This window comes from Vombatus ursinus, unplaced genomic scaffold (genome assembly GCF_900497805.2).
Source record: "Vombatus ursinus unplaced genomic scaffold, bare-nosed wombat genome assembly UNPS02010548.1, whole genome shotgun sequence".
Lineage (NCBI taxonomy): Eukaryota > Metazoa > Chordata > Mammalia > Diprotodontia > Vombatidae > Vombatus > Vombatus ursinus.
The window spans coordinates 8,583,564-8,608,841 of record NW_020950326.1 but is presented as its reverse complement, the minus strand read 5'-3'; the positions used below and the strand labels follow the sequence as shown (position 1 = coordinate 8,608,841).

Here is a 25,278-nt window from a genome sequence, read left to right as displayed (position 1 = left end):
ATTATGAGATATGAACACCCTTTGCTGACCCTTAGTTGTCCACCAGGTTCACAGTAGCTGACTGATTCTTCAGCATGCCTGTGATAGTGGATTTTTCTCAGCAGTTCCAGCAGAAACATATTAACATTTTCTGAATGAACTGGTGGTTTTTCCTTTAAAATTGAGACTGTGTCCCTACTTCCCCCATTTTCTCACCTCCATCCCTGCTAAATAGAAAATTTCCTTTTAAAATGTAAAAAATGCAATTGATTAGTTGAGATAAAACAGTTTGATTTTATCTTCTTTCCCCAACACCCCTTCCTTTCCTAATCTGGTATTCTTTTGGGGTTAGTGTTGTGTGCATACAGCCTTGGTATAGCATGTGGTGTACAGACCAGACCAGGTACACTGAACATTTGAGGACAGAATTGGTCTTTAAATTCTTAGTGACATTCTATATTTGTGTTTCACTTGATCTATCCAATAGAAATGTTTAATCATCTCAATATGGTGAGGACACAGAATGAGCTACTTAAACCACTATTGGTTTAGGATTGTCCTGACTGGCAAAAGATCTACAACCAGCCATTTTCCTCCTTTGTTTTTTCCTAATGACCTATGAAATAAAAGCAAGAAGACTCCATGTACAGGGTGGCATTTCTGTCTTGTACAGGCAATTTGAAGTTTTTCTTCTGAACTAAGTTCTATGTATTTCTTCTTCGATAAGTTATTCCCATGAAATAGCATGTGAAAGTAGTTCCCTTTGCTGGACATTGCTGTAGTTTGCTCGTAGAATGTTCTTTTTTCCTCTTTTAACTCACTTGGATGAACATCATAAATTGTCCTTACCTTTTGACTATAGTCCACCATCTCATAAATTAGTCATGTGTAAAGTAGTGGTAACATCATGATTATTATTAGTCTGCACAACTATACTAGTTCAAAAAAATGACATGTAAATCAGTGAACCTTATTTGCACTTCCTAAAAATCCATTTTACAGTCGACAGAGTGATTTCAAGAATAATTTGGGAAATGTTCATGAGTGTGGTTCCAGCATTTGAGTACTTCACTAAGTGAAATTAAGTGTATTGACCATGTGCTTAATGTGCTTAAGTACATTGCAAAGTCAGAATAATATGTGCACAGGTTATAATCTGATATAAGGCAGCTCCATTTTTCAGTCTCTCTATGTGACTATTTAGTAAAGTGTCGAGCATCTTATGTGGAAGAGAGTATGACTCCGTTGTTGTCTAAAATGTTAATTTCAGTTTAAAAAATTGATATTTATTTGTTTGATTCATAAGCATCACTATTCAGTCTGTCAGTTACTTAGACTCATCTTTTAAAAGGGTCAGTACTCAGCATTGCAAATTTAATTTGCTTTACTGTTATCTATTTCCTAGACAGAAAGGATCTTCTGAAAAGAAAATGTCAACAAGTAAATCATACTTTTTGGTCATACTGTCTTTATTAGTTAATAACATGTTTTATCAGTATAAATATTTTATAAAATGTGACTTGCCATTTAAAACAGAATTTATAACAGAGTTCAATATAATGCTGTAAAATTAATTGACAAATCTGATAGGAATCAGTGCATATAATAAGGAACAATTAAAAGCAGAGGAAAGTAGAACACATTACTATTTTGTGGTTATTAAAATTATGGATTTAATATTTATTAATTACTCTACTTTTTTCAAGAGACAGCATTGCATAATGAATGGTAGGATATCCTTGAGGTCAAGAAAAGCTTGGTTTAAGTCTTGGCTCCAACACATACTAGCTGAGTGACCTCGGGCAAGTCAGTTAATCTTGCAATACTCCAGTTAGTTTCTCTGAAACTTATGTGACAGATAAGTTGCCAAATCAGCACTGATGGAGGTAATTTCCATACTGGGAGTTCCACACACGAATTCAAAACTCAGGTACATCCCACCAAAAGAAAAGTGACTTATCAAACCATGATGAAAATCTATGTTGAATGCCAATTAACATTTAAAACTATTATATGATGAAGTCTCTTTTTATATGAAAGGGAAATTCTTTTCTTCAGATGGAAGAAGATTAATTTATTGCTAATGGATACTTGGCCATTAGTTATTATTGCATCTAAATCAAACTGGAGTTAACAAGTCAAGCCTTCTATATTGGGGGAGAGGAAAACACTTTGACAACAAAAATTTTTGTTGATCCATAAGATTTTTAAGCCTTAGTCTCTGACCCTTTTATTTTTAAACAATATTCAGTATTACCCTATTCCAGGAAAACAGAAGGATTTGGATAGGGGCCCTTGCTGTGATTGTTAGGAAAACATGGGGAAAATTTTATTCAAATATGTGATTATGCTTTTTTCCCTTCATTGCGTTTTTGAACAAACATGCATTATTACAATTTTGTTTTTGGTGCATGGTTTCATATGCCTAGTAGACCAATCAAATATATCTGCAAGCTGAGTCTATAATTCATTCTTTTGCTCTATCACTTTGGGATTTAGATTGACTTTCTGAATCCCAGTGTTCTCCAGTTCAGTGTTTCATATTTCCATAATGGCTGATGTAAACTTTGTGGAACAAACGTAAACTTGGAGTCTCTGATTTTGGCTGAAACATACCCAGGTTGGAACTCCTTGAAGAATGCCTTTGTCATGCCTTGTATGTTTGATAGCTATGTTTAAGAAACTACATGGAGGTTTGAGAGACTGACAGTTGTTCATTCATATCCTACATCCATTTCTTTTCGCAAGAAGATATGCCAGCGTTGGTAGTGGTCATATGCATTCCCTTTGGGCTGTGGCATTCTCTGTCTTGAGTACTTCTGTGTTAATCCTGTGGGTGTTGCCATTCCTTTTACCTGCAGCCTCTCGACGTCATTCCAGGTCCACTAGTGCTCTCTCCACTGCTGAATCTGTGGGGCAGTCAGGTGAACAAGTGCTAACTGCATGACTTGGCTTCTTCATACATTCTAGTTTTATGCCCATTTTTAACATTTGCTTTCATCAGTGTCAGCTAGCACTTGGCATGTATGTACTTCATTTTTTTTTAATGTGCTTTTCTGTTTTAAGTTGTCGAATGTTTATAGTTCTGTTTGTAGACCTTAGATGCATTGTATCCTGTTTTACAGTATCAGTTCTGCAATACTTTTCCTCATTTTAAAGACTAGGAAAATATCCACTCCTTTCTCTCAAAGATAGTAACTAAAAATTCACTCACCTTCAGTCATCTTTTACCAACAATTTCAAGAGGGAAGATTGATATAGACAAGTGACCTGAAAAGGTTTTGTAGCTCTCATTTCTTGATTCCAAATAAAGTGATGAATTATCATTACTAGTTAATACTGTTTTCAAACTTCAAAAGCATTTTCAGTTAACTACTGAATTACTTTGATTCCCCTATTTGTTGCTTATATACCTACATATGTATGCCTAAATTATTAAAAAAAATAGATTGCTTTTGAGAGTTGTATGAACAATAAGATTAAGAGTTAGATAGGGATTGATGCTACTATCCTTCAGTCATTGATACTTCTAGGTCTATGGGTTTGTTTATTTAAACCCATCCATCAGCACATCTTATTATAACAGCCTTAGGCCCAAAAGAAAAAGCACAATATAATGTATTGCTTTGACCTTCTTCAAAAATCATTTAATATGCAAGTAGCCATTATCATAGACATTTGATCCATTATATGTTTCATTTGAGAATAGAAATATCAAACATAGGCAAAAATCTATTAATTTGCTGACTTTTGGTAGATACTAGTAATAGAATTAGTAGGTAAAATACTTTGTGGTATGAAACCTAAGATTGTCTTTCCCCACTTGTAATGAAGCAAGCATCATTTATAGCCCTATATCTTCAAACACCAATTAATCAGAAACCAAGTTTCTTCAGCCTTTGACCATGGAAAAATTGAAAAATAAGGCCTCCCCTTTTATCTATCAATTTCTATCATTGTTTCAGGCCCTTCATACTCTGATCAGGTTCGTTGATTACCTGAAGATTGAGGGCCAGGTGGAGGTTATAATTATCCATACCTACCTCTTAAGAAAATAGCATTGCATAATAGGATATCAGCCTCAGAAGGTAGTGAGTGTATATTCCAGTCCAGTGAAAGTAAAAACCCTAATTTTTTTCTCATGTGTCACATAATTATTTCTCCCTTCCCCCATTTAAAATATAAATAGGCTACAATAAATGCCAAATGATACAGAATCATTTTGTGTTTCTATGCTGTATGCAGCTGGGAAGCACCATGTATTTTTATTAAATATTTGTATTTGAAAAATAAGGAGCGTTCATCAAGCAGGACATACTGGCATAAAGCCTCCATAGGGTTTGGTTTGTTTAAAAGCTGGGTTTTGTTTACTATGGCAGGTATTTTATAAATTGCTTACAACTGAATTTATTTCATTTTGTTATTCATAAACCCCCCCCCCACTATCTACCCTTTTTTAACGTAGCAAGATACTGATTTAAAAAGGGATTTTGCTATCACATGTGAAAATAGTCTAATCTTTGTTCAAAAGTCCTCACAAATTAAAGTTCTTTTGTCCTTGTGATGCATATGGTAGTGGGCAGAGGTATTTGATTGCCCTCATTAAATTGCCTTTTAAATAGAACATATATAATGTTACATGTGGTCAGAAATGTGTTAAAAAAGGGGATAGTGTAACATAAATTTTTTATTTTCTTTTAATAATTCATGGTTGTATAACTTTTCTCTAGTAGCATTTAAGATTTTTTTCCTTTATGTCATGTCACAAATGAAATTGGAAAAAGTTTCAAATGTTCTATAGTTTTATTTATATAAAATGTATAAATGAGTCTTCTAAGTAACACTTTAATTTAAAAATTAACAAGACTAGGCAGTTTATCAATATTTAGTTTAAGTTTTGAGGTATGACATTTCCCATTAAGATCAGATGATTATAATAAAACAGTCATCTTCCCTTTGACATAAAAATGTTCATTTTTCAGGATATTGCTGATAGAGATTAATTATTAAATAGTGAAAACACTTTAGATATTAGCCTTGTCTTTCAAAGTGCTTTATAATAAAATTAAATTGAAACATTTTCACCATTGCATAAAACTCAACTATATTGTTAATTTCAATGTCTAATGCCTTAAGCTCCAGTACTTTATTGTTGGGTTCTTTTCAACTGATTTCATGGGTACAGTCACCTTTAAAAAAAGAAAAGTTGTTGGCTTCATTTTCCATGATAATTAGTAATAGCTTTTTGAGTACTTGAAACTTCAGTTTCAGTGTTTTTAAATCAAATTCCTGGATCTGTTTCAGTTAGTCTTATACCTGTCTCTATGAAACACAGTGTTCATAATACCATACTTGAGGTAAAATTGATACTGCAAGTTAGCTGAACAATGAGATTTTTTTTGTTTGTTCTTAATTTTGGTTGTCCTTTATAGTGGAGTAAATGATTTTGATGTGATTATTCTTATTCGAAAAGGGAAAATCTCTGATCAGTTTGCTGGATTTCTTGGTGGAGAGAATAGTATGAGTACACCCTGGTGTGCCATAAGCCATTCAGCAAACATCAGTTGAGGATTTACTGTGCAAAAGGCACAGTGCCAGGTCTGAAAAGAAACACAGCCCATTCCTCCAAGGAACTAACATCCTAATAAGTGGGATGAGATACAGACACAAATTACATATGATATAAAATAAGGGGAAAGGAGAGGTCACTTTCTGTGACCTCTGGAGGAAGTGGCACCTGAGCTAGTATGAATGAAGAGAACAGTTTCAACAGGCATCAAGTGTCTGTGCAAATAATTCAGTCTAGCAGTTGGGAGTGGTCAGAGTAGGTGATCAGCACGGGTGTGAGGGTCACGTGAGCTGACTGAGCAGGTGCCTGCTGATTGGCATAAACATAAAGCACCTGACAGGGATGGTAGAATTGTAGCTTAAAGTTGGAAGGAACTTCAGAGGTCATCAAGCTCAACCTAAGGTTTTGCAGGTGAAGAAAGTAAGACCCTGACAAGGTCAAAGGATTGGGACAAAGATCCACGTAAAAAGTTGTGGGTCTGGGATTCAGATCCAGGCTGGAAACCCATGCTCTTCTCACCATTCCACAATGAAAAAATATTTAAAAGGTGGTTTCACACCAGCTTATGCCAAAGAATTATTTTTTCTCATCCTTATAGGGAATGGAGATTAACTGAAATATTTAACAGAGAATAACATATAGTCACTTTTAATGTAATAAGCTTTAAGAAAATTATTTGGCATCAAGGTGGGGGAAGTGGACCAAAGGACACATGGTGCAGGCAGTGTGCATAGGAGGAGATCCAAGAAATGCTGTAGAGGTAGAATGAACAGAGCATGGTGATTGACTGGATCAGGAAGGTAAGAGAGAGAGCCAAATGAAGGATGACTTCAGGCTTTAGAACCTGTGTAACTGGGAAGAGGATGGTGTTTTCAGCATAGATGAGGAGAACAGTTTTAAGAAGGCGATAAATTCAGTTTGGGGCATATTTAATTGGAATGTGATAGTGAGACCTTTCAGTAGGCATTTGGCAGTGGAGCGCTGGAGATTAAGGTTAGATTTAAATAATCTATACAGAGGTGATGAGTGAAGGTATTCTAGAATGTGAGATCATGGAGGACAGGGTTGAGAGAAGAGAAGAAAGCCTAGGACAGAACCTTGGGGGACAACCACAATTAGGGGTCAAGAGGTAGAAGATGTGAACAGTCAGCAGATTGAGAAGATAGGGGAAGCAGGATCAAATTGTCAAAGAAACCAACTTGGGAGAGAATATCAAGAAGAAAGTGTTCAACAGTGTCAAACGTTGAAAAAGGACAAAGAGGATTAGAACTGAGAAAATACCTTTGTATTTTGACAATTAAGTTGTTTTAAGAGCATGAAGAAAGCAGTTTCTATAGAATGATGAGAACAGATTTTAAATGGGCTGAGGGGAGGGGTGGTGGTGAAAAGTGGAGGTAGTAAGTATAAGTGAAGAGAGTGAGTTTAGCAAGTTCTAGGAGAGGTACTTTTAGGATAGGAGAAACTTAAGTGTTCTTGTAGGCAGAGGAGGAGAAACAATAGAAAATGACAGATTGTAGATAGACATGAAAGTGGGGTAGGGTAGGGAATGTGAAATAAGGTCCCAGAGGAGTCAAAAGGGAATGGGAATCCATACCACAAGGGGCTTAACATTACTGGCTTTGTCCAATATTAATGAGTTTGATTAATACCCATTAAACAACACGGACTATAATGAAATTCTCTACAAAAAGATCAATTTAGTCTACATCTCATTATTTTCTTTGCACTTGCTACAGTGGAATTTGTTAATCTGTGAAGCTTAAAATTGAATAGCGGTACCAAATAACAGAGCTCCCTGATCCTTCAGGTAAAGATAAATAGCTTAAAAGATTTGTAAAATCCCCCTTCCGCAATCTAAACTCTTCCCAAATTTTCCAGTAACAAAATATATTTAGATACCAATTCATTCTAGCCATCATTTAAGAAACAGTTGCAGTGTAGTAGTTAAATTTGAGCAGTGGTATAAAAATACCTTAATTTAGTTAAATTTGCCAGTCAGTGGGGCTCTTCAGGGCCCATGTTCTGATTGCTGGGGAAGGCATGGTTGCCTGCGAGTAATTCAGAGGAAATGTGAATTAACTGAACAGAGTTGTTTTGCTTTTGTTTTCTGCATAGATCGGTTTGGGCTTGGGCAGCCGGGAAGGATGCCTGGTTCTGTCAATGCTATGCGAGTTCTAAGTACAAGCACAGATCTGGAAGCAGCTGTAGCTGATGCCCTGGTAAGAGGGACAGTGGACACCCTACCAGGTGACCAAACGTCACTATTGATCAGATATGTGTTCTTTTTTTCATTGCAGATAATACCAGTAAGTGAATTGATAGCTGAAAGATGTAAACTTGTATTTAGCATTTTAAAATTTCTCTTATTGAACAAGTATGCAAATCTTTATTGTAGATTTCTTTTTCTCTTACTTTACATCTCTGTACTTAGGCATTGATAAAAAGTGATCTGCTAGAAGTTAATAGGATTGGGTAATTCTTTGCTGCTTTCCTGCCCAGCCAGTGGAGGTTTGATGACATCGTGCTCCTAGGAGAAGGGTTGTTAGTTTTTTCTTTACCTTTTATATCCCTAACACACCTTCAGTTTTTCTTTGCCTCTGCTATATTGCTCCATTTTCAGTCATGAGCAAAATTTTTGGCATGGTCTAAACATAGTGCATTAATAGGTACTCAGTCCTGTTGCCCATTCTTGTTATAGTGTGGGAAATACTGCATTGATGCCCTCACTTATTTCCACATAATTTTTATTTTTCAAAAATGGTATTATGAAAAGGGACCTCAATATGCTGTGGGAACAACTTAAACTAGATATTTTTATTAGAGAATAGAAGCACTTAAAATATTTTTTTTTAAATCTTAGGGTAAAATGGAGAGATAAACTTTAGAGAACTTTTAATCTGTTAATTAAAGAACACGTACTTGGTGGAATCTGCTTGTTGTCAGATTGGTTTTAAAAGACTTATTTCGTCCAGGAGTAAGACTCTTGTGCATTCTGGTTTATGTGCTCAGCATTTGAAATAGATTTTTCTTAAGAGCCATCTGATTTCAAACCTTGTTTTTTCCTGTTTTATATATATGTTGTTTTAAAAAAACTGTAATTTTTAATCCAGCTGTATGGTTATCCAATCCAAATTTCACAATGGATTGCTGCTAGAAATCCAGATTTATCTCTTTAGATTTTTCCTTTTCGTTCATTCTCGTTTGATCCAGCCTATCTGCACACAAGTAGTTTGCAACTCCAATAATGCCTTCCTTGTAGGGAAGGATTGCAAGGTCAGCTTTTATTCAGCAGTCTTGCATATAGAAAGGCAGTTTTCTGGTAAGTGCTGGAAATGAGAGAGATTGCTCTAAAGATGGCTTTATCCCAGAAGTCAAGAACTGGAGCAGAATACTAGGAAATTGGTTCCTGATCCAAGTCGGGAGCTTTTGGACCTTATCCCTTATTTATTCAGAGATCCTGGGGGAAAGTTGAGAGATGGGGGAGGGGTAGTGGTGAAGGGATAGTGAATAAAAGACATTACAAAAACTTAGTTAAATGGACTTCTTGTGATGGAGGCGTGCTCTTACTCCCTTTAAAAGAGTTTCCTAAGGGATTATCTGCAAATTTCTGAGAGCCTAAATCAGACTTGAGAGATGCAGCCACAGCTTCATTTTCCATAGAACTCTTCCTTCCAGCAGGCTAGCACTGCAAATCAGATCCTGAATGTAATGTCCCTCTGAGCTGTATCTTTTTTTGGATGGCCAAACCAATTGATATCTCAGTATGTCCTGTGTCAGAGAAGGAAAAAGCCACAAGAATGGTATAGGACTCTTCACAAATATAATTTTCTTACCATGGGCACATTCCATACACCATGGAAGTTAAATTGTTTAGATTTTTAAGAATTAACTTTGGGGGTGGGTAGCGTTTTTGGCAGTGGGAAGTCTAGGAAGAGGGCATAGGACTAGTAGAGAATGCCATTTTGAAACCATTTTTGTTATTATTTGCTTGATTTAAAACACCTGCTGACCTGTGTTTTTTTAATTTGCTAAGATACATTTTGCTGTACATTTTTGTTGCAAGAAGAACCCCTACATAAGCTTCTGACATAATTCTCTATGCTTTTTCCCCATCCTTCAATATTTTCCTGCTACAGCTATTAGGAGACTCCAGGAGCAAGGTACCAGTGCTTTGTTGACTTTTCTGTTTGTTTGGGTTTTTTTTAGCCTTTTTTTTTTTCAGTTGCAAGAATTTATAATTCTGGGATTGTTAAAAGGAAAGAAAAAAAATTCAGTATGAGTATACTTGTTATAAATGTGTAATTTTTGTGATGATTTGAGTGATTATCAGTTGTAGTTCGTGTAGTTTTGTTTTAGCATTTATTCTAAGATATTGAACTCTGTTCTTGTACCTGTTAGTGATTAGTTTTTGTGTATTAACCTATTGCTTGCTTATGCTTATGTCATTATTATGTCATGAACACAATCTCATATTCTTCATATTTTAATATTTGACTTGATGCAAAAATCATATTGTCAAACGACTAGTATTTGGAAATTTCAGGTCATAATCACTCGTTTCTTTCCCTTTAAAGAAAATTTGCATCTTATCATAATATGGCTGAGTATGTTACATGCTATATTATATAATATGTAGCTATAGGATGCTAAAGAAAGTACCAGAAGAATCATGAAACAAAGAATTTTTTAAAAATCTTCCCCACTGTTGCAGAATTGAATTGTTTATACCCTTTATACTATAGTAGACTCACATAATTTAAGAAACCTTTTGAGATGATCTGTGAGACTGCTTCCAGCTAAATGTCCCAAGAATCCTTGTGAAGATGGAACCATGCCATCCTATATTATATTTCACCTTTTACTACCCAAACGTATGTTGCTATTCAGTTGTACTGAAGGAGACCTTTACTACTTTTTTCTAACATATTGGCAGTAGAGGAAAATATTAGCATATTTTCCCTGGTTTCCTTCCTTTGGTGTGAAGCTGAATTTTGTTTTGTTTAACTTAATATGCCATTCTCACTACCACTCAACCCCCATCTCTTTCTCAATCTCCACCAACCCTATCTGGGTCTTGGCAGAAAAAGCCAGTGAGGAGAAGATATGAACCATATGGGATGTATTCGGATGATGATGCTAACAGTGATGCGTCAAGTGTTTGTTCTGAGCGTTCTTATGGCTCTAGAAATGGTGGGATTCCTCACTACCTACGACAAACAGAAGATGTAGCAGAGGTTCTAAACCACTGTGCTAGTTCAAACTGGTCTGAAAGAAAAGAAGGACTTCTTGGACTGCAGAATTTACTGAAGAGCCAAAGAACACTAAGGTGAGTACAGGAGGTGTGCCAGGATAGAATTAGGAGCTCAAATGAGTGAAATAATGAGCTGTTCTACTTTAAGGATTGATGATTTTTAAAAAAATTTTTTGTTAATTTATTTTGATTTATCAACAATCACTTCCATATGCTTTTGAGTTGAAAATTTTTCTCCCCCTTCCTCCCCACCACCCTTCCCAAGATGGCACACAATCTGATATAGGCTATACATATACATTCCTATTAAACATATTTTCACATTAGTGATATTATAAGTAAAAATTAGAACCAATAGGAGGAACCACCAGAAAGAGAACACAAAACTCAACAGAAGAGAAAAAAAAATAGCAATTCAACCTCCATAGTTCTTTCTTTGGATGTGGATAGCATTTTCCATCACGAGGCCTTTGGAGATTTGAGATGTCTTAGATCCTTGTATTGCTGGGAAGGGTTAAGTTTATCAATATTAGTTATCGCACAACGTGGCTGTTACTGTGTACAACATTCTCTTGGTTCTGGTCACTTCACTCAGCATCAGACCATACAAATCTTTCCAGGTTTTTCTGAAGTCAGCCTGTTCATCATTTCTTGTAGCACAATAGCATTCTATTACATTCATATACCACAACTTGCTCAGCCATTCCCCAGTTGATGGGTATCCTCTCATTTTCCAATTCTTTGCCACCACAAAAAGAGCTGCTATGAATATTTTTGTACATGTGGATCCTTTTCCCATTTGTGTGATCTCTTTGGGATATAGAAATGCTATTGCTGGGTCAAACGGTATGTACATTTTTATAGCCCTTTGGGCATAGTTCCAAATTGCTCTCCAGGATTGATGATTTTATTAGTATGAATATTTCCTGCATCTGTATACATCACATTGCATGCCTTTATAGAAGGTCTTCAGATTTGGTGTAATCTGGGAGATAGGTATTACTTGTTCATCTTCCTTCTATCTCTTTCAAATTTAGTTTCCTTCTTAGGTATTACCAATGTCAAACCCATACTCTCAGACCCTTTCTGGTTTGTTAGGACCTGGCAGAACTTGTATACTATATTACAAGCTTCAAGAACTGTGGGTAGGACTTCTGTGGAAGATGTTGTACTTTGGTAGTTTTAAAACGTATGTACCTTTATTTCTGGTTTGAAATGGTACTCTTAAGTGTTTGGTTTTTTCCTTTTGATAAAACCTTGTTTTGGTTTGTATTCAAGAGGGGAAAGCCATCGACACTGTTCAGGGTTTATTAAATTAGTATATTACATATCAGTTTGGGGTTCATCATTTTGGAGAGTTGCCCAAATTAATTCAAACCAAGTGTCACATTAGCTGCTTATGGTAGAATGCCATTGTCCTTGATGAAATGTTTGAAATCATAGTTGGTTTTTATGATTGTAGCCATGGTGACACACCTGCTTAGGGGCAATGTGAGTCAAAACCAATTTCTGAACCACGTGTTCAGAGATACTGTAGGTTTAGTCTCTGCTTTGATGTAGGATCCAATGAAGCTACCTTGTGGTAAATCTGTATTAAAAATATGGACGAGGTGTTGGCAATTTGCTTGAGTTGTTTATTGACCGAAGACATATGTTCATGGGAAAACATTTCATTTATATTCAATAAGAGATTAGATTACATGAAGGCATTGAGGCTACACCTTTATTTAAATGGAACAATGAAGTCTTCAGAAATTATGTTTGCTTCAGGGTATATTTCTTTAATATCCAATTCATCCACCATTTTTAATAGGGTACTCATTATTTTTTTGGGGGGGTGCCCATTATTTTGAGAGAATTTACCCTCTTGGCTCTTTAAGTAGGAATAGCCTTATCAGTATGGATCCCTGTAGTAAACCTCCTAGACATGGTCCAAGACTTGTTTTAAAGGCTTGGGCACATCATTACATTTTGTGACATGATATTTCCCATCATACCTACTACAAGTGAGATAAATAAAATTGGCTGTGCTGTGAGTGAAGTGCTCTGTTCAAGGGTCATGATTGTAGGCTGTTATAGTAAGAGAAAGCAGAATACTCAAAATCAAGATTTGAGTTCAAATCTTGGTTTTGTACCTAAATAGTTGTGAGGAACTCACGACCCCTTTTTTTTAATCTTCCTTGTCCAACAAGGAAGTTGGGCAACACGATCTCTTAATATTCTTTCTACTACTTACCTTCCAGGATTTTATAAAAGGAGGCATCAGCAGTCATTTAATCACTCACACAATCACAAATCACTGAGTATCTGCCTTGCCTCAGAGGGATACAAAAGAAGTAGGCAACATAAAATTAGAAAATATTTCCAAGATTATATATAAATGAAGTTTGTGGTAATACTGTTATATTATTTTGGAGAAAAAAACCTTTAAAAAAACTCACGTAGCACAGAACCTACCTAGTACAGAAATCCTCTCTTCAGTTAGGTATTCCTCCCAAAGTGTTACCTAACTTTTTCCTATCACTTCCAGTAATGGGAAACTTGCTACCTTACAAGGTAACCCATTCAATTTTTTAACTGACTAAATATTGTTTTGATAAAGCATACAAATGCCAACTAACTCCTTTTTTTCTTTTACTTTGTTATTTTTAGTATTCTTTTCTTTTTAAATTTTAAGTTCCAAATTCTCTCTCTCTCATACTCTTCTCCCACCCACTAAGAAGGCAAAAAATATGATATCAGTTATCCATGTGAAATCGTGCAAAACATTCCCATGTTAACCATATTTCCAAAAAAAAAAAAAAAAGCCCAGCAAGAAAGTGAGAAAATTATACTTCAGGCTTGCACTCACTTCTCCAATTCTCTGTGTAGAGGTGGATAGTATTTTTTCATCATGAATCCGTTGGCATTGTCTTGGATCAGAAAAGCCAAGTCTTTCACAGTTGACCATCATTACAAATTTTCATGATGACCTCCCACTTCTTCTCACTTCACTTTGCATCAGTTTTCATATAGGTCTTGCCATGTTTTTCTGAAATCACCCTTCTTGTTGTTTCCCACAGCACAATAGTACTCCATCACAATCATATGCCACAATTTGTTCAGTCATTTTTCAATTAATGAGAATCTCCTCAGTTTCCAATTCTTTGTCATCATGAAAAGAGCTGCTTTAAATATTTTGTATGTTCCTTTCCTTTTTCTTTGATTTCTCTGGCATACAGACCTCACAGTGCTATTGCAGTTTTATAGCCCTTTGGGCCTAGTTCCAGATTATTCTTCAGAATGGTTGGACCAGTTTACTACTCCATCAGCAGTTCATTAGTGTACATATTTTTCCCTCATCCTCTCTAGCATTTGTCATTTCTGACAGGTGTGAAGTGGTACCTTTTAATTTTGTTTTAATTTGTTGTTTTATAATTTTGTTGTAAAAATGGTATTTTAATTTGCCTTTTTTTAATCAGTAGTGATTTAGATTTTTTTTTCATATAACTATGAATAACTTTGATTTCTTCATCTGAAAATTACCTGTGTATATCCTTTGACCATTTGTGAATTGTGGAATGGCTCTTATTTTTATAAATTTGACTCAGTTCCATACTCAGTATATATTTGAGAAATGAGCACTTTATCAGAAAAACTTGCTGTAAAATTTTGTCTATGGTACATTTTAGCAAGATGTAGTTTCCCTCATCATCTCTTTAATTAGATCTGTTTTTACTTTTGCCTTGTCAGAGTTCATGATTGCTACCCCTATCTTTTTTTAATTTAGCTGATACATATTAGATTCTACTCTAGCCCTTTATTTCAATTCTTTATGTGTGTTTCTGTTTGAAATGTGTCCCTTGTAAACAACAAATTGTTGGATTCTGGCTTCTAATGTATTCTGCTATGTGCTTCTGTTTTGTGGGTGATCTCATCCAATTCATAACACAGTTATGATTACTGTGTTTTTTCCTCCATCCCGTTTCCTTTGGTTGCTTTTTCTCTTTTTATCCTTTTGGTCCTCAAAAGTCTATTTTGGTCTAACCAACTGCGTCCCTTAATCTGTCTTCCCTTTTTTATCATCTTCCCCCCACCCCTTTCTTTTATCCTCAATCTACTACTTCCCTGTTGGGTAAGTTACATTTCCATACACAACTGAATGTATATGTATGTTCTTCCCTCTTTGAACTAATTCCAGTGTGAGGTTTCAAGCATTGCCCATACCCCCTTTCCCATTTTCCCATCCACTGTAAAAGCTCAATCTTGTGCACCTGTTTTATGTGAGAAAATTTTCCCTATTCCACCTCTCCCTCCCAATTAACTCCTAATTAGACAACCAAAATATTCATTCCTCACCCAAAACAGTGAAAACCCCCCCACATAATAGAGTAACCAATCTATTTTCTTACTGCTTTGATTGTTCTTTTTTTAATTGTCCCAAATATTGAACCAAGATCTGTTGCCTTAAAATTTTTATCTACTGGTAAATCACATCTTGGGCTATTGAAATCTCAAGTATTGATGTCATCATCTATTATGTTAACTATCCCTGGCAGCTTTGTGTCAACTACAAGCCACCTGTGTCTTCATTCAGATAATTAATTACAACTATTGATAGGACCCTTTGACATACCACCAGATAATTCACTTCAGGTTGAAGTTGACCCATTAATCTCTACTTTTTGCGTTTCAAACAGCTGTGAATCCACCTGAGAGTAGTATCTTCCAAAGTATATTTAGTGGGATTGTCTTCTCTTAGATCATCTTTCAAGCCATGCTTGTTCATTATGATTTTGCATTATTCACTTTTTCTATCTTAAAAACAAAACACAACAAAACAATGATTTGTTATATGGGATGGCTCCCATTCAGGCAATGAGGTGGTTTTACCACCAACAGTGCAGTAATGTGCCTGTGGGAAACAAGTTTATTAAAAGGCACAACAGACAACTCCTAGTGAGCCTCACTTTCTTTCAAATGTTTTTAATCTTTTCTGTAATTTTGATAGTATTCAGCTTCAGCCTGAAGTTATATTGTTGTAGTTTTATTTTCATTATCTTTCCAAGTGTTTCAAAACCAACTATCCCTGATCCATTTTGATGTATTAGAGAATAGACATATGTAAACTATTTAGAAGGCCAAAAGATGTACGATAAGCACAAAATTGAGGCAGGGGGCCTTCATGATTATATAAGTTGTCAGTGACTATATCTGTGGCTTTAGAAACATCACTTGACCTTTCTGGGCCTTGGTTCATTTCCTTATTTTTCAAATAAAGAGGTTGAATTAGATGACCCAAAGTCCTTTCACCTCTGTAAAGTTTAATATTTAGAGCAGAGATAGCCATAAGTTCAAAATGTCAGCTTTCATAGATCATAAAAAAACTGAAACTTGCAGTCACATGACTTTGAACAATGAATGTCTCCTGCTTTCTGCTTGTACCCTAGACTCCCTCTGATTTTAGTAAACTAATGACCTCTCAGAATCCATTAGGCTCTTTTAAACCTAGCTTTCAAGGTAAGCTAGTATGGAATTTCTGTCAAATCAGGATATGCCAGGAGAATTAATACTCTTGTTTTATAAGTAATTTTTGAAGTGACTTCAGCTCTCTGCTAATAATCAAAATCAGTTCATTAGAAACCATAAGTTCAGCTGCAGGGCCCATACAGTTTTCATGCTGTCTGATGAGGTGCTGAAATGATGACTAAACAGATAACAGCCAACCGAGTGCTTCTGGGGCCCAAGAATAAACCCCTTGCCTGGTCATTGTCTGCCCACAGAGGATGTCCTCTTCAGAGGAATTATTAATGTCTTTTTGAAGCATTTCTCACATGATAGGATCCCTTGTGTATAAATAATTATAATTTTATTAATGCTGTTTATGTCAAATGTAGATGTCTTATTACATATTGAAATATTTAATATTTTTAATGTTTTCAAATAGGCTAAATATCTACTCTTTTAAAAAGCAAGTTTTGTACACAAAACTTGCATCTAAAAGTGAGACTCATCAATGACCATGGGTTAAAGACTTCTTTACATATACTAGCAATTCAGAGAATAGAGGTATAGCGAGCTTTAATGGATGTTTAACCAATTTTAGTCTCATTTATCTTTATTTATTTTTCTGCTAGTCGAGTTGAATTGAAAAGACTATGTGAGATCTTCACTCGAATGTTTGCTGACCCTCACAGCAAGGTGAGTCTAGAGAACAGCCTGAGAACTCTTATGTTGATCCTTACCTGCATGTTCATGGCACCTGAATTACTAGAAGTATCTGAGATTGCAAAACCCACTGTGTGGGATAGCATTGAGTTTATAGATGTGAAGTTGGTGTTATTGATGACATTTATTTTCCCATTTTAAAAAATCTGGCATTTTTAGTAGCTTCAGTCTTTTAAGTGCTATAAAGTATATTCTTAAAGGTATATGTGGTAGTGAAATGATAATTTTTTAGCTTAGAGTAAAACTATAAAATTTATAGGGTAAAAAGTATATAAAAAATTACAGTAGTAAGAATTAACTTTGTAATTATTATCTTTAACCACTATAAAGCATTCATATATACCATGTTTGTCTGAATATAGACTTGTGTTATTAAAATTTAGATTGTGTAAACTTTGAGGGCATCTTATATAGCCAATATGTTTGCTTCATTGTCCATTGTATTGGTTCAAATATAGTCTGTAAAATGCAATTTTTGTGGAAAGGAAAAAATATTTTATGCATCTAAAGTTCCTGACTGGACTCGTAAAATCTTTTTTTCCTTTCAAAAAATATCATTTAAAGGTTTACACAATATTTGAACCAATTATATAAATATATATATATATAAATATATATATGTATATAAAAAATATATATAAATATATATATGTGATAATATATAGATAAAATTGAAGCCTGTGATTTAAGACTTTACCACTAAGCAAATGTTTCTGAAAGTGGAGTCCCCCAAAACTAGTTGTATCTTATATGTCAGTTTACCTATCCAAAGGCTACAGCTAATAGGAACTAAAAAAAGCCACAAATTATAATGGCATGGAGCTGAGGCTAGAACAAATAGCATAAAACTGAGATTAAAATGCCACCTAAGTGTTTAGTGGGTTCATGCCAAGAATGAGACTACTTCCCATCCCATGTATGATGAGGATAATTCTGGACTCTGTAGGTGAAAGAGAGTTCTCTTTACAAAATTTATTTGGAGTCCCTAGTTTAAATTTATGCCTTTGGATTGAAGAGAAAGAATCAGGGAATTGTAGGTTATTATTGGGGAGAGACATAATGATGATAATAGTAATAACAGGTAGTATTTTCATGTAACACCTACTCTGTGCCTGGCACTGGTGCGGGTTCAACAAAAAGGTTATTTTTACAGAAAATTCAAAAGATGAATTTTATTTAGATGTCCAGTGGATTAATTTTCTGATGTGGAAGATAGATTTTAGAAATATAAGACAAACCTTATCCAAAAGTATATTGTGCTGTTGAGCTAGGGAGCTTCTCTAATCTGGGGACCTTAATATTAAGATATGCAGAATCTTAGATGTGTAGTAACAATTAGGAATATTTAAATATTCTGGATTGTCTTCCTTATGTGAAAGTAAAATGGGTTCTCAATTTCCATATAACCACTAAACCTGGCCTTTCCTGGGTTCCTGTGTAACTTTAGTTGTTCCACAACTCTTCATTAGATGTGGTTTTATATAGTTTTGGCCTCTTCCTAACAATTATTTAATACATTTGTTACTTATCTCATTGGGTATATCCCTGATTATTCAAGCTAAATGCAAATGCTGTGTTCTTTAGATTAATATGAAGCCAACTGTGACTAGAATTTGTTATCATGTTTGGTGCCATTAGACTTTATTCTTATATATTGGACCACACTCGAAAACACCTGTACAGAACAGAACTAGAAAGCTTGGCTACTTCGCTATTGACAGCCCCAACCAGCATTATTCTTATTTTCCCTTAGAGAACATAACCAGAGCTCCTCATGCAGGGAACCATCTTGATTGTTAAAAGGCTCTAGACTATTTAGATGAGAGAAATTCTCTATTAATCGTAATTTAGCTCTACTCAAATCCAACCAGCTTGAGAGTAAGTTAGTCTATAATAGGTTAATCATGAAATCTTGAGTCACTGAGACTCTTGTGATAATGGAGGCTAATAAAGGATTTCAAATAAAGTATAATTATTTTAGAAGAACATTATCAGTAATAGCTTTAAGAGCCCTTATTAAAACAATAAGATTTACAACATAGAAAATAGAGGGGGTTATAGATGGTTCTGGAGATTGATGAAATTTCTATCACCTATTCGCCTCTAGATTGCTGATTCAGAACCAGAATGTGATGCTAATGAAAGAAATTTGTTCCCATCAGATGGCTCTTGTACAGTGAGTTTGTTGGGGGGAAGGTTCTCAGTTTAGTTACCATATATTAGGTGTTTTTGTGGGATGAGAAACCACCTCAATGGCTGGGACTCAGTTCTTTCCCTTTAAATGGTTTTGTAAGAAATCTCCAGGCTTGAACAGATGTCATTATAAAATTTAACATACATATATAATTAATTGGTAAGGTGCATCCTGTAGAGCAGGTTGCATTAGCAGCATATGAAAACAAATTGCTGTATTTCTGCCTATAATTGGTTCAATGAAATTCCAGTTTGACCCCTTCTTTCACATTAGATATTGCTAACAATTACATTGCCATATAATGAGAGAATGAAGTTAGGAATTTTATAACAAGTAGAGTAAATCTTGATCAGGGAATAGCAGATGAGAAAATAGGATAAGTTAAATATTTAGAAGTTCTATGTTAAAAGCTGCCTAAAAATGTCAGCAAATACACAAGAGTGGATTTCCCTGTGCCTAATTTATTAAATCCTGAATTATTAGTGCACTCACTGAATACTAAAGTAAAATGAGAAACAGAATAGGATTATGAAAAGAGACCTGGAAGTCTTCAACACTAGCCCCCTGCCTTCTAGCAAGATTTAATTTCTCAGTGTTCCATATTTTAAAGTCCTGTTTTGAGGTATGAAAATTTTTATTGTAACACTGCAGTCATTGCCAGCATACTTTTGTTTTTTGAAAAACTCTGCATCATGGTACTATTAATTCACAATGTGGACTAACAAATGGTTTGTTTTGTTGCATGGCCTGCCGTGCGGTGGAATTCACAAAAGAGAGTAAGTCCTTCCCCTTTTTTTCCTTTATTTTTCTGTGACAGTGTGTAATGTTAGTGTTTATTGGGGATGTTAACCCAGTTGATTTTGTTTTGACAAAACTACCTTAGAAGTTTTTTTATTTGTTGTCTACTCTTTCTCAGTATTTTAATCCTTAATGACCTTTTGGTGAACTGGAATTGGCATTAAGAATGAGAAATGATAAATTTTCAACTATGTATCCTTTGTAGGTTTTCAGTATGTTCCTGGAGACTCTAGTGGACTTTATAATAATCCATAAAGATGACTTGCAAGACTGGCTTTTTGTTCTTCTGACACAATTACTTAAGAAAATGGGAGCAGATTTACTTGGATCTGTACAAGCAAAGGTTCAAAAGGCTCTAGATGTAACAAGGTAAAAGTGTGGAGGCTGAAACCATTTCATCTGTCTTTTGTTTCTTTTTGTATCCCCAATAGTTAGCATAATGCTTGGCACGTATTAGGTGCCTAATAAATGTTTATTGACTGGCTGATGAGCATCCTGTGATTATTTCACAGCTCCTTTTTCAGCTCTTCATTGTAGTTTATGTCCCTCATCTACTTTTGTCTGTCCTTCATTCAGATCTTAACTTATTCCATCTACATAACTATATACACATTTGATTTCCTTCCCATATATCAAAGCATGCAAACCTTTTATTGTCTAGCTATCATTGTTTTTAGTGGTGTATGTTTATCTTTGTGAATATGTGTAGAAGACATAAGTGCTATTTGTTGCAAGGGTGAAAGCCCAGGAAAGTCGAGACTCTAGGAAAGAAAAGGAAAGTAATGAGTTGAGTATTAGAAAAATTCCATTCAGGTTTTTTGTCTTCTGTTCCTCAAACCCGAGGCAAGTAAATAAATGATTAGAGTCAGATCCCATACTCAGCCAAATTACTATGGTGTTGATTGCATGATTTGTGGGCCATGGGGAGTATACTGATCAGTCTGGTAGATTATTAACACTGTGCTACAGGTCAGAAAAGAAGAATTAAATATGATCAACTTGGTTTCTTGGGGGAGACATTGCTTATGTTAATTATGTATGTTACTTTGTAGACTCTACCAGGTCACCCCACAGTTTTTTTTCCTTAGACATTCATGCCCTAGTTCTGCTTTGATATCTTTCCCAAATGTGTAAATGGGGGTGAAATTCTCAAACCATGTTATAATTTTTGTTCTTTGTTCTTATTGGGATAAATGAGTATCTTTAACCGTTGCTTCCTAAAATTCATATTTACATGTGGTTACCAGTTTTAGCCTTTTTTTCATAACAACTTTGTCGTGTAGGTGGTGTAGGTATTTTTATCCCTATTTTGTAGTTGAGAAAGCTGAGGTTCAGGGGAGCAAAGCATGACATGGTCGCACAGGAAGTGGCTGAGTTGGATCTTGAGCCTAGTTCTCCCAACTCCCAAATCTGTTGTGCTTTCTTCTGTGCCTTGCTCCTTTTGGGGGCCTGATCAGAAATAGGTTTAAAGTTCTGCTTATACAAACAAATTGTCTTCCAGAACTTGCTGCTTGCTGCAGGTGTTTAATTCAGCTCTCAACAAGGTGGGGCTAGAGGGGGATAAGGAGGAACTCAGGACTAAAAATACCACCACATACTATAGGGAGACTCTTCTTGCAGTTGTTGAACCTCTGAATGGCTCACTGGTCAACTGGAGCAAATGGTGCCATAGTCAGCATTGATTAGTATGTTTTCCATGCTCATAGAATCATTACTGAATATTTGATTTTCTCTTTTGCAAAATTAGGGGCAGTAGTTTCTGAGGCAAGGGTTGCAAAGAGAATCCAAGAAACCTTTTACTTAGCCTCAGTTTTCTTAGCATTTCATTAGCATCAAAGTCATGATCCATCTGATATAAGGAAACCTCATGAAATATTAGAGGTGAAGGTCATCTTAAAGATCTTGAAGTACATATGAGGAAACCGAGGCTACAAGAAGTGAAATGTGTGAATGAATCAAGGTCACATAACTATTTCGTGGCAGAACCTGGGCACTCAAACCCCAATCCCCCAGTGTTCTTTCCATCAGTGACAGTCTTATGTTATGACAGCCTAATTTCTTTTCATCCTTAAATCTGTAAACAAATTTGTAAAATCGACAGAAAAGAAGTATAGATAGTGTCTGTAAAACAATGACAAATGTTATTAATAGAATTAATAGAATTAATTTTAATTATACTATGATAAGGAAATGGCAATACAGTGATGTATGTAAAATACTTAGCACAGTTCCTGGCACATAGAAGGCACTTAATAGATGCCTTTTCTCTCCTCCCATATACATATCCCCCACCATGGTGCTTGATACTTTAGAACTATGAGTGTTTTCTAAGTAGAAGTTATAGTTTTATTCTTTTTTCTATCTCTTGTACACCAAAGCTTAAAAAATGTGTTTCTCTTCAGTCGAAATAAAACATCATGGTATTGAAAAAACAAAAAACTGTCGCACTTGAGTGAGAAGACCTCAGTACAAATGAAAACTCTTCTACTTAAGTCACTTAACTCTTCTGAGCCACATTTTCCTCTAAGATTAAATGAAGAGGTTAGATTAAATGGTCAGCTTCTACTCTAGTTACAGTCTTTGTCCTTCCTGCTTCCAAGGGTTGTTCTATGGATGTTAATGTGTGTTAAAGTGCCTTGGTATGAGAAAGCAAAATACTTGAAATCATAGGAGCTGACAAGATTACCAAGAAAAGTATATAATTTAAGGATATTCAAGACACATTATTAATCTTTTGCTTTCAATTGACACTGTGTGCTACTTTCAGAAATAGAATCCAGAGCTTGATATACCACTGATTTGACTTAAACAGAGTTACCAATTTTCTTATACCATGTTATCTTCTGTAAAATTGATTGGCAGTATAGATCCATAGCTATTTTATAACTTCTGTGAATGTGAGTAATAGAATTGTTAGCAAATTAATTGTGACCATATATATACTTTATGATGTAGTGAGATTAAATTCTGTTTGTGACTTGTGAAAACTGATTTCCTTACTTCCTCATAGCTAGTATACATACTACAAGTAGGCTGCAGTATCCTCCACTTCTTGCTTTGGGTCATCAATGGAGAAACTAAGGATTGATTTGACCAGTGGTGATTAAACCACCTTTTTCTTTTAGGGATGGTCTTCAGAGCTTTGAAAATCAAGATAGATGAGGAAAAGGATTGTGCCATTTGTAGCAGTCATTTACTTCATCTGCTTTGGAGAAGAGGGCTTTAGTTTCTAAGTGAATTTTTAACATTCAATTATTTAGCATCAGTTAATGAATAAAAATTCCTATTTTTAATGTCTTGCCCTTCGGGTTGAATTGGAGGTCCCATCCCTGTCATACAAATGAAAAAAGTTACTCCTTCAATTTCCTCATATGTTGATATTCTGTCTATTAATGCCATTCACATCCCCATTAACTATTTTAGGATCTAGTCTACTGTGACCAAACTTAGCCATCTTACTGCAAACCTACTATTGATTGGCCTCTTTGAACCGGGCCTAGGTGGTCCTTTGACAGCAAATAGACAGGAGAGTCATGTGAACCTGGGGCAAGCCATGTCACCTCTCTGGGCCTCAGTTTCTTCATCTGCAAAGTGAGGAGGTTGAATTCCATGACTTCTGGAGTCCCCTTTAGCTTTAGGGTTCTGTGATTTTCACAAATGTATCATAAGTTCTTTTGAGCTCATTAAGCCCCTTCAGTGTTTGTGCTTTGCTAGCATAATATTCAAGAATTAAGGACTTTCTCTCAACCCCCAAATGAGACATTGAAGAATGACTATAATTCACTTAGTTAGGCAAGAGACACAGTGGTTTATCGGAGAGTAAGTGAAGGTACAGAAAAGTCTCTGTCCCTAGAGGTTTAGGTTTCTGGGCCAGGATCTGGCGACAAAGCAGAGTATATAACTTGGCTCAATGTTGCCAGGCTTCTCTGGCCAAGCAGTCCATTTCTGGCATGGTTGTGCAAAATAACAACAAATAATTAAACAATTATCAGGCCAAGGTCAGTGTCAAGGGGTCAGCCCAGGAACATGATAGGATGGGGTCAGAAGAAAAGGCTGGTTCAAAAGGTAACAGTGTCTAATTGGGAAACAAGGTGAGGTTCCCACATCAGAAGGTGAGTCAGATAAGCAGAGGCTAGAAGATAAACTCAGTAAAACATTGTTGTGGAAGAAATTGAGCCCCTCTGTATCTCTTCCTTCATCTCTTCTGTGCTAGCAGGTTATTGCTAGGATGGTCTCTCCCCCACTTCCACTTCTAACTAAGTTTTGCTCAAATGATGCATAGACATTCTTGAAATAATTTGTGTTATGCAGATTTTGTTTGCCCTATGTCTGTTTAGATAGTATTGTACTGTGTAAACCTATTTCATGACAGGACATTCTTATTCTTTATTTTGTGTATCTGTCTAGGGATTCTTTTCCATTTGATCAGCAGTTTAACATTTTGATGAGATTCATTGTGGATCAGACACAAACGCCAAACCTTAAGGTCAGTTACTATGTTTGTTATAAAATACCTAAGTATTTGGCCTTTATACCTAACTTCTACACAAGAACTATAAATGTTTGTATGCTAATAAATTTATTGTTCAGTATTTTGGGACAAAATATACCAATAATAATATCAATAAAACTAAATGACCTTATGTTTAAAAATAAAGGACCCTTTTCATCATTCCTTATTTGACCAATTCTTTTTAAATCTCCCTAGATATTGTCACTGCACGAAATATGACAAGTAAAAAATCTTACTATGAGTTCCAGATTGTACACTTAAGGTTTGCCACAATTGAATTTTGCAGGTCAAGGTTGCAATTCTGAAATACATTGAGTCTCTGGCCAGACAGATGGATCCAACAGACTTTGTAAACTCTAGTGAGACAAGGCTTGCTGTTTCAAGAATTATAACCTGGACAACAGAACCAAAGAGTTCGGATGTGAGAAAGGTATGTTCAAAAAATAGCTAAAGTCTGTATATGGAAATGTCAGACTCTCCATAGGTATGTGTTAAAAAATGATCATTCAGTGAATGGCCACTACTGTTTTCTAAAAATCTCTTGAAGGCCAAAATACTGATTGAATGTCATCCTTGTTCAACAGCTATCTATTAATCTCTCAAATATCTACTTCCAGTTTTTCCAGTTAAGATTGTTCATTGTTAACCAAGATAAGAAAGAAATCAAACAATTGTTTTTACACACAGAATTTGTATGTGTATTTGTGTGTGTGTGTTTTCTTTTTTATTTCAGTTTTGTGTCATATATTTTTGAAAGTAGTATTCTA

At 35.2% G+C, this 25,278-nt stretch overlaps 1 protein-coding gene across 7 annotated transcripts in view; it reads left to right on the top strand.

Annotated features, from left to right (window-relative positions):
* CLASP1 (cytoplasmic linker associated protein 1) overlaps positions 1–25,278 on the top strand; it is a 349,545-nt gene that overhangs the window by 243,755 nt on the left and 80,512 nt on the right. For 5 of the 7 annotated variants that reach the window (XM_027854750.1, XM_027854751.1, XM_027854749.1 and 2 more), the window contains 9 exons: positions 7,664–7,767; positions 9,685–9,708; positions 10,630–10,874; positions 16,916–16,979; positions 19,114–19,182; positions 19,974–19,976; positions 20,204–20,367; positions 24,406–24,484; positions 24,798–24,941. In XM_027854750.1, coding sequence (XP_027710551.1) covers positions 7,664–7,767; positions 9,685–9,708; positions 10,630–10,874; positions 16,916–16,979; positions 19,114–19,182; positions 19,974–19,976; positions 20,204–20,367; positions 24,406–24,484; positions 24,798–24,941 — 896 coding nt within the window. Of the gene's footprint in view, positions 1–7,663; positions 7,768–9,684; positions 9,709–10,629; positions 10,875–16,915; positions 16,980–17,959; positions 17,963–19,113; positions 19,183–19,973; positions 19,977–20,203; positions 20,368–24,405; positions 24,485–24,797; positions 24,942–25,278 lie in introns of all 7 variants that reach the window. The other 2 variants (XM_027854754.1, XM_027854755.1) reach the window with 1 other exon arrangement.